General features: G+C 33.8%; 1 protein-coding gene across 1 annotated transcript in view; it reads right to left on the bottom strand.

The window, feature by feature from the left end:
* Nucleotides 1-516: 516 nt before the first annotated feature.
* The window catches only part of LOC110724247 (actin-related protein 4-like), a 22,853-nt gene continuing 12,916 nt past the window's right edge, over nucleotides 517-10,453 (bottom strand). The window contains exons 7-20 of the mRNA XM_021903660.1: nucleotides 10,354-10,403; nucleotides 10,167-10,221; nucleotides 9,103-9,180; nucleotides 8,971-9,024; nucleotides 8,651-8,704; nucleotides 8,503-8,563; nucleotides 7,211-7,262; nucleotides 6,752-6,818; nucleotides 5,800-5,862; nucleotides 5,038-5,100; nucleotides 3,965-4,027; nucleotides 2,955-3,019; nucleotides 1,225-1,293; nucleotides 517-1,122 (exon numbers count right to left, since the gene is read on the bottom strand). Of these exons, the coding sequence (XP_021759352.1) occupies nucleotides 1,077-1,122; nucleotides 1,225-1,293; nucleotides 2,955-3,019; nucleotides 3,965-4,027; nucleotides 5,038-5,100; nucleotides 5,800-5,862; nucleotides 6,752-6,818; nucleotides 7,211-7,262; nucleotides 8,503-8,563; nucleotides 8,651-8,704; nucleotides 8,971-9,024; nucleotides 9,103-9,180; nucleotides 10,167-10,221; nucleotides 10,354-10,403 (840 nt within the window). The 3' untranslated portion in view covers nucleotides 517-1,076. The remainder of the gene's footprint in view (nucleotides 1,123-1,224; nucleotides 1,294-2,954; nucleotides 3,020-3,964; nucleotides 4,028-5,037; nucleotides 5,101-5,799; nucleotides 5,863-6,751; nucleotides 6,819-7,210; nucleotides 7,263-8,502; nucleotides 8,564-8,650; nucleotides 8,705-8,970; nucleotides 9,025-9,102; nucleotides 9,181-10,166; nucleotides 10,222-10,353; nucleotides 10,404-10,453) is intronic.

The raw sequence follows: 10,453 nt of genomic DNA on the forward strand, positions 1-10,453 counted from the left end.
TTTACCTTTCCCTCTCATCTTTTTTCCACTATTAAAAAACTTGTGCCAAACCCCCATAGTAAAATAATCCCTCCGTGTTTAAATAAATGAAACATTTTTCCTTTTACGGCCGTGTTTTTTTTTTTTTTTTTTTGTAAATCTCTCCTCAAACTTATACCTCTACCTATTATTTTAATAAATTCAATTAACCTTCCTAAACTCCGTAAAAGTCTAAACTTTTCATTTATTTAAACACGGAGAAAGTAATTAAGAGTAGAGGAATTATATCTTATTTATCTCATTGGTAAACTTGTAGTTGTAAACTTAGGACACAGGAAACTCTTGTGAAATCAGTTTCTGTTCATTGTGATGGGGTTTTTTATAATTATTATTTCTCACCTTAGTCACCTCACCCTTAAATCTCTTAATATGCATGTCCAAAGTTAATGGGGAGTGAGAAAATATGCATGTCCAAAATGCATGGCCTAATAAATTCTAATCTAAACAAAAGGGTCTCTCCTTCCGCAGGTTCCTGAGTAGAGGTAAATTCGTTCTTGCAACCATCAAATATGACAACTAAATACACCATACAACATTCCTGATCCATATTAATCAATTTTAGGTAAAGATGAAATTTACATTTTCTCATCGGGGTTGCATGTCTAGTACAATAGATAATTCATCCCTCCTGCCTGTACTTTTTCTCAAATGATGGAAAATCTTGCAGGCGGCAGTCCGGATATAATATTATCTTCAATGCCAAGGTAGACTCCTATCAAGTATCAACATTAAGCAAAATCAAGCCATGTCAGTCACGAGCATTGGACAGACTTCTGATAATAAAAGTCAATAGACGTTGCAGAACAAGATTTTAGACTGCGCAGCCATTTCTAATGAATATACGAAGTATAACTAATGTTACAGGCTTACAGCAACAGTCTAACTACAGTTGTGTATAAATTCCCGCAATGTTACACATGATCTAAATCACTAAATGTTATCAAGAATAAGTGAACTAGCACATCCATTTCATGAACTATAAGGACAATAAATTTATCTTGCCATTTCAGATGCAATACAGCCAAGTGGCTGCCTTCTCAAGGACATTTTCTCTGAATATAAGAAGCTCCGTGCTCTTCATATCTGCACCAGAACACAGGCGTAAGATAGAAAGATGATGTGTGATACAAGTAGTAATAAGCCAAGGATTCAAAGATCTGCAATTGGAAAAGGAGGATAAATTACTCAGCCTTGGAGAACCACATTTGCTGGAAAGAACCAAGAGATGCCAGTATACTTCCTCCTATCCAAACACTGAACAATATTCCCGTGAGTTGATGCACAACATATTCACATAAAAGTCACTTAAGACACTTTAGCAACTTAGGAAAAGGAAAGAAAACCGAAATAATAAGTGCAGGGACAAACATGCTATGCCTGCATGCTAATTCACACAACTGAAATTTAACGCAAGCATTAAAAAACAGTGGCGGAGCCAGGAATTTCCAATCAGGGGGACAAACGAACGAACATCACTTAATTTGACAAAAATGGTGTAATGCACAAATATTTAAATAGCTACAGTTTTACTCCCCCCCGTCCCTTATTAGATGTCTACTTCTCTTTATTGAGTAATAAATGAAGAAATTAAATAGACATCTAATTAAGGGATGGAGGGAGTACAACTTAAAAAAAAAAATCCAAAAAAATACAGATAACTTAGTTTTTTTTAAAAAAAAAAAAAAAAAAAAAAAAAAAAAAAAAAAAAAAAAAAACATCCTATACCGTTTATTGTCTTATGGGTCATTGAAGAATTTGAACATTAAATAATTGAATGCTATTTTCACAATAAAATGCAAGTTTACAATTACAATTAGGGAAGGAATACTACTTCCTCTGTTCTTTTTTACTTGATCCGCTTTGACTTTTACACTATTCACCACCCCTTTTTTGACCGTGTTTTGTGAATAATATGTAAGGAAAAACATATTCATGTTGGATCATTTTGAATTCGTCTCAATAAGTACTATCATAATATATAGTTTTTATATTTTTTAATTATGAAGAATTAAAGTTATTGGCCGTTAAAGTTTTGCATTGGCAAGCGTGATAAAAGAAACAGGTCAAGTAAAAAAGAACAGAGGAAGTATCTTATAGATTAAAAAATAACGATTGTAAAATGCAAATATATGGAGTAATTATTAAGAAAAAAGGGAAGGGAAGCTATCTTACACAGTTACACATTAAAAAAAATTAAAAAAAATTATAGTAAAATGCTTGATTGAAGCTAATGGGGTTCAAACCGGCGTCTAAAGCTTTTACATACAAGTCTTTAACCGCTACACCATGCTGTACATATTAATACACCTTCACAGCATTATTTAATAAAACTAACTATTTTTTTAAAAAGTGTGGGGACAGCTGTCCCCCATGTCCCCCTCTAGCTCCACCCCTTTAAAAAAAACAAGGTGCTTGACAAGGAGATTCCAAGACATCAGGAGAGCAACAAGGTGCTGGACAACAGTACAATCAAGTTCCATAACATGTCGAAGATATTCCAACAATTTTATTCCACAACAAAACCTCATTCTATTAATAAGCTTTGCACATTGTCAGCAATCAACCCTAGCTTGCAGGAAAACAAACATTTGCTAGCATGGAAAGGAACTTTTCTACAGCTATGTTCCAATGACACCAAGAAAATTATAAAGTTACATTTACAAGGACAAAGCCAGTTATAACCCTATAAGCCATGGAGGGATTGAGTAACCCAACAAAGAACCAAATTCTATTAATAATCCACCAGTATGATAACGTTAACAGGCAATTAAAAATTTAAAAGTCACAATTTCTTTTATATCGTTTTACAATGACAGAACAATGATCCCCCCATCTTTACTCCATGGGAGCTTTCCAATTGCATAGAACTGTAGGTATCAGAGAACAAGAGCAGATTGAAAAAAGAATCAACTCACCTAAACCTTCTTTCAGTAGCATTTCCACTAGCCAAAACCTTTACTCTGGCAGCTTGAGGAGACTCCTGCACAATAAGCACTGGTTACTACACACAAGCTTTCAGCTGGATGTCATGTTCGCCTTGATGATTTAGTGGCAAGTAAAAAAAAGTATTAACATATTCAAAGCTGTGATATGATTGTTTCAATAATTACAAATGAAATCCCAACATGTGTTTCCAACTGTGTTTGACAAGACCTGTCAAAATAAGTTAAAACAAAATCCCTAATAAAGGTGGTAGAATTCAACCCAAATTAGTACCTACTTTTATCTTCAGACTCCTAAGACTGTTCATTGACCAGGACTCTCTCCCAGAGGAATGAAGAGAAAGGAAAACCCTAATGACCACTCCACTGGTTTTCCCTGTTGTTTTCGTCCAACTCCGACAATTATTGACCATTTAATCAGCAAAATCACCCTGATTTATTTTTTCTATTATTACAAAAAATCTGATTTGCAGGTCCTTCATGTTCAAGGGGGAGGGGTTCTTCAGAATTCTGTCCCCAGCTTTCTCCATACTCCTAAATATCAGGTTTGTAAATTCTTTTGAGGACTCAGTTGCATCACTGTGCTTTTAGATTGGAGCCCTTCTCCAGCTTATTTTAAGGTGCCTTGCGTAATTATGAGGGGACTTTGCTTGCCTGTGGTGGTACCTTATTATTGAATACATATACTTCCTCTCAACAACTCTAGTTTACAGGGTCTATTTTTAACTAGTATGAGATCTATCGGTTATATTTTTCAATGACGGTTTTATTTGGATCAACACTTTTTAAAAGGGTTATGGCTCTGGTGGATGCGATTGAGGAAGGTGATAATGTACATACTTGTGGCTTTAGGATCTGTACAGCAGTTTGAAATTCAAGGTTGCTGGATGATTCAAATGTTTGCAGGTTTGGGGTTTGATCGTCCAGTAAAGGTCCTGAATTATAATAGCATTTAATACAAGTTTAGACAATACAGTTTGTACCTCTAAAAGATCTTTCTCCAGACGTTCTTTCAGTTGTTGCATTGACGCTGTACCTCCAGCAAGCTGCAAAGAAAAGGAAATCAATATTTAGATTACAACATACAAATGCTGATTCACATTAACAAATGTCATGGATGTTATTTGACAATCTTGATGAAATTTTGCAGAAACCAAGGGAATTAATCTTATGTAAAACAAACCCAATGCACCAATGTGACTGAATGCAAGGAAATGATAAAGATTGGCAGCCCACTTCCGGTCTAGATTCAGTACAAGGTCTAGATTTAATGCATGACCCACCCTGACACTTCAGGCCAGTTATCGAGGCATGAACAACATATTTATACTATGTCAGAATCTTTAGTGTTGGGCATGGCAGACAAATCCAGCTCAGACGGTCAGAATACATTATGAGGTAGCAGGACTGGCAACCCAGCAAAGGGTCTATTACTTAGTGTGGAGCAGTCCCACCCATTGTTTCAACAAATCAACTCTTCCTGCTGTTTTTAAAGTTTTTGACATAATTTTGAAAATTTTAAATTGTCTCTTCTGCTCATACACCAATAGAATTGAAGACACATTACACTGATTAGCGTAACAGAAACAAAGTCGAGCTTATTTAGTGTGATGTATTCTCACATTATGGGCTTTATGGCAGACAGATTTGACTGAATATATCCTGCTAATTAAAAGTAGATAGGTTTCAGATAATCACAGGAGATGAAGAAAGGGGAGAGTTAGTTCAACTACACAGCAGCATAAGAGATGCTCACATAACAAATCATATTTACAATAGCAATGATATTACAACATAATAACAGCTACTAATTTATTATTATTAAAAAAAAAAAAGTCAGATATTAGATATAACAAGTTTGTGTCTATATGTGACTTGAGCAGATTAGGGATGTAATGAGGAACTGTTTCAAACAGGTGCAAAATTAAGGAGTCACAGCAAATGTAACTTTTCTGCGAGAAAGATAACCCACTTTTTAGAAAGTCTAATAAAGTGTGCAAACCCAGCCACATATATAATAAAAGCACAAAGGAAGTGTACAGCATTTGAAAATTACCAATATACTACTGAAAAGTTCTCTTCGGATGTCAACGTCACACTTATTTATGCTTTCAATAACCTGCATTGAATATCAAAGCCATGAATATTTACAAAGTATGAAAAATCTGAAATAACACTAAAATTCTCAGGTATTTGAAGATTTTTCCATCGGATTCCTACCAAAAAGTAGAATGGAATACATTAAACAAAATTAGTACAAGGATCTCAGTCCCATTCAGTAATTAAGTGTAACAATGCTTGACCACTCTTCTAAGTTTAAAAGCTTTAAAAATTTCCTCGTATTATTAACGTAAACAAACATATATGGCCACCATTTTTCCACAAAATGATTTCATGTGCTGAAATGTGCAATTTTTCTCCAATTTAATATTCTTATATTCAAATGTCCCAAGCAAATTTTAAATGTAAAATACTGTTTCATTTCATCCTTTGGCCTAAAAAAAAGCCTAGCATTTGGGTAAGAAGCATGAAGTTTATGAAGAATATATCTACTTGTGTAATAATGTAATAGCAGTTTTACATTTTTGCTTCAAGTAAGTATTAATCAAGCTTAATCTATAGGGTAAGAACAATTTTCAAAGAAATGGAACAGAAATTTGAAATTTGTGTTCGATGCAAGCTATTAATTAAGGGGACTAATATTATAGTTTTTCACATATAGAGTATTTATTTTCTTTTACCAGAAAGACGAATATCAAACATATCAGAGGAATTTTATGCATGATTATCAATTGAAAAACAAAAGTACAGAAATTACCATCTGGGGCAAACCACGGGCTGAAGCAGCGGTCTCTACATAACTCTCCATGCCAGGAATAGTCTGCAGACAAATAGGCAGACATTATATTAAATGAAAATTGTCACTAAGTAGTAACACAAGTTGAATACAAATGATATGGGGTATTAAAATAGACTACAGGAAACAGAGTATGCAGCACTTAGGCATCATACCTCTACTTAGTAAGGCAGCATTATGTTAAAAGTTAATATAAAATATATTTTGCATTTTCTTCAATCTACTCTTTCTTTTTATGCGATTGTGGCCAGTAGTGGTTGGGCATGGTCAAAGTCATAATCAAATTGGAATCATCCTTCTCTCAATGTCTTGTATTGTTAATCTGATTTTTTGCCCTACTCAGAAGTGGTAAATCTGGCTTCTAAATGTTGGGAAAAAAAATTGGGGGATGACTTTACCCATATCTCTCCATTTCACTTCTTTAATAGGTTGAATCCTGATGTGCATTGTTTGTGCTGTGATTTTCTGATAGTTGGGGGACATGACAATGATAGTGTTGGGCAATAAAAGAATTGGACGGTGGGGTTTATGATGGTGTGGCTGGGTGGAAAAGAAGTAACACAGTAACAGTGGTATGATTGGGAGGAAAGTATGATGATTGTGAGGCGGCAGTGGGAATTACGGAATTGAAATCCCATGGGATGGAAAGAGAGTGGAGTCTGAGTAGAGGTCTTTGTGGTAATTCTATTCTACAAATTCGAGAAAGGGAAAAAAATATTTGTGAGACAAACATACAGAAAGAATTAAGCCACTCCACACCCTCTTTCTCATAGCTACCTTACAAAAAGCCCCTAAGAAAACTAATGAACAAAATTATATCCCGAAATGATAATGAATGAGCACTTGACAAAGAGAACCATACATATGGTAAGAGCTTAAGGTCCAGGAAAGCATCAAATCCAATAAACACTACCTGAACCAATGATGGGTTGAATAAAACATCAGGAGTCTTGAACCTATCTGATCCAATTTCAATTGTCCTGCGATATTTGCACAGTTAATAAGCATGCATGACCATCATTGATATAATTTACTGTACAGAGTCTATGAGTATACAGGTTCAAAAGACAGCTAGACTAACACTGTCTCCATCCAAAAAAATGTCACATGGTTTCATCCCCTCAATAAAAGAATCACTATGATTTTTATTTTATTTTTGCATGATAATTAATATTGATATATATATATATATATATATATATATATATATATATATGAGACATGTAAAGGTTGCCAGCAGTCCTTCAAAATTCCAGGTGAAAGAGTTAATTCTTGTTGTATCTTCAAAACAAATATGCTTATGCAAAAGGTAATCTCCAACTATAAGCATATAATAAATGAGTTAATTCTTAACAGCTTGCTAACAACTTACTGTCCATCAGGAAGCTCATACGGCGTCATAGGAATATTTGAGTATGAAGTTTCTGTAACAACATTAGCAAAATCAGATAATTTTAAATGACAGTAAAAGGGGGGGAAAGCTTAATTGATTCCGGGATCATTATAATTCAAAGATTATACCCAAAACTATGCAATAAAGAGAGATAGAAGCAGAATGAATTATAAAAATAAAAAATATATATATAAATTAAATTAAATAAAATTTAAAAAATAAAAAATAAAAAATAAATAAAAAAAACCCAGTCAAAAGAAGCAGAATGAATACGATATATAAACAACAATAACTAATCCCTATTCCTGAATAAATTTCTTTAAATGCACAAATATTTCATTGAATTGGTATTTCAAAATAATGGATTACATGGGATTTGAAAATTGGTTCATGTAGAAATAATTGAATGGAAGGAGTAACACAGTAAATGCAAATGTTTGTAAAGAACACGCGATAAAAGAAAATTCGTATGTATTTGTCACTCGTAAAAGAATGACCATTTGCGGGTACTAATGAGAATCTAGTCACAGATACTTCGAATGATCTTCATCACACCAACAGTATATTTCAAACCACACAAAAAATGGGTGAGAAAATTATGATAACCTCCAAAGTAAGAGACATAATATATAATTATCTTTGAAATTAACATTCTGTACCCTGTGTTAATCAGACATGGAGAGATTAACTCAAATGACTCGTGCAAGATTTCATGCTTTTGGCTGGTGTGTCAAGTGTCTATATTCTACACCCATCACCCATGTTAAACTATTGATGATAGTACACATTAAAACCAAACAGATGATCAGCATGACCATCAATCTTACAGTTTTATACCTCTTGTATTGCAAAAAACATAAGAAAGCATGATAGAACTAAAAAAAGCAGTCAAGAAATAGTCCTTTGAAACTAAAAACAATAAAAAGGAGCAAATGCAGCATTATTCAACCACAAATATCAACCAGCTATTGAGTGGTCGGGTTCCAAAAAAAATAGCAGGCACCAGTGAACAAAAATTAGTCCATATACTAAAAGAGATTGACACATGGAAAAAAGTATCAGTTCATTCCTATATTCCAAGAAAGCTCATATCTCTATTTGCAAACATGATCCAAAAAAATGCTTAACGAGGACAAAGAATTAGAGCTTAGTAAAGAAGGTTGGATATATATCAGAACAAAACCAAATCTGTACAATAGTCTACACTTTCCAAACAAAAGACACAGCAAATAATAAAGAAATGAGAGAAAGAATGGGAAAGAAACACAAACCATCATAAGGTGTATCAGGTGCTCGACACACACACTCTTTAATGTCACTGGCAATAACCCTCTGTAAAACAAAAGATTCTTAAAGCATTCAATGATGCAAAATCAAGTGAGAGAAAAAATAAATAAATAAAAAGCAACTTTAACATACCTGACAGTAGAGCCTGTAACTTTCTGTTGTATTTGGAAAATCAAGATCAACAGTCTGTATGGTTCCAACATGAAGAGAAAGTAGTAAATAAAATTTATTTTAAAGTATCTATAAATAAATGCCTATTATACACCCCCCTGCGTGTGCACATATACACGCACAAATACAAATTGAAGTCAAGTTCAAAACTAATTCATTTGTCATGCATTAGTATGGATGACACATAGTGAAAGTGTGCATCCAAGTAAACCAACAACAGGAACATCTCAGTATACATCTTATCATAGGCTGGGCAGGGAAGGTCAAGCAGTGACAAATACCTGAAATTCCCCAGGACGTATCTCCTTTCTTTTAAAAGAATACCTAGGCTTGATCTGTCAAATTGGATACAAACAACATGAGACATGCTCAAATCATGAAAAAAGACACAAAAATAATTCCTTGAAACTTACAATGATGCCTTTGCTCTCCAAGCTTTTTGTCAAGCAGTCAGTGAGAAATTCTCCTCCAATTGGTGAAGTCAATACAGCCTAAATGAGATTACAGATAAGATATAATGGCAACAAAGAAAAAAAAGGCTAGTTTAATACTCAGTAACACAAACTAAAATATAATATTTCAGTTATTGCGTCAGTAATAAATTATTCAGAACACCTGGCTGGACACATAAAATTAAACACATAAATAGCTTTCCACGCCTTTGATGAACACAAACTCTTATAGAGGCTACATTTTTCCATTTTGAAAGAGAGAAAACTTGGGCCAACCTGCTTCATTAAATAACCAGATTTTTCTTTCCCTTCATAATTTTTGTTTGAGTCAAACCAAACCTTTTGTCTAACAGTGTATTAACATTAACTATACAACTCTTATACCTTAATCCAACAATTTTAATAATAGCATACCTTAGTACTTAAGATTTCTAGAAAAATAGCAGTTTAATTCAGTTTTTGAATTTCTAACTTTATGGCTTCCCATATAGGCCCCGTTTGGTTTGATGTAAAATGTTTTCATGGAAAATAATTTTCCCATTTTTTTCTCATTTTCCTTTGTTTGGTTTGTGAAGAGGTGGAAAACAATGTTTCCAATAGTGGAAAATTGCATCCTTAATGATGGAAAACAGTTTACTTTATAAAACAAGGAAAGCTACATTTTCCATCCCTCCTCCTTACCTACTTTTTTACTTTCCTCTCCTCCATCCTCACATTCCCACCCCTATTTTAAATTTCTGTAACTTTTCTTCATGGAAACAAACAAAGGAAAATTAATTTGCAACTGTGGTTTTCCTTCAAAATGTGTTTTCTATAAAAACTTATTTTTCATTGAAAGTGTTAAAAAACCAAACTGGGCCATAGTGTTTCTTCGATTTCTACTTCTACTTAGATCCACACAACAAGCACAAACAATTAAAGATATAGTCTTCACCATATACCCGTAGTTGAAATCATGCTAAAAGTTCTTAGTACCTTAACCAACAGTCAAGGAAATCAACTATGCTCAAACTGACAAGATTTACCTTTTGAAGGACATAACCATCATGCACTGGGGCAACAGTGGTTGAGCCTCCCCCACTGTAAAGGTCAGCAATTAGCAGTTATAAGATGCACTACAGTATGAACAAAAGTCTTATAACAAGAAATCAACTTTACAAAATCAGAGGAGCTACAATAATACTTTAACTGTAGCTACTCCCAAACTCCTACCTGTCAACTACTAGAGAGGTTGCTCGTCCTGATGCAAATGAGGTAAGAACCTGGCAATGAAGATAAATCAATACATCAAAGAACCCAAATAAACATGGCA

Source organism: Chenopodium quinoa, unplaced genomic scaffold, assembly GCF_001683475.1.
Source record: "Chenopodium quinoa cultivar QQ74 unplaced genomic scaffold, ASM168347v1, whole genome shotgun sequence".
Taxonomy (NCBI): Eukaryota; Viridiplantae; Streptophyta; class Magnoliopsida; order Caryophyllales; family Amaranthaceae; genus Chenopodium; species Chenopodium quinoa.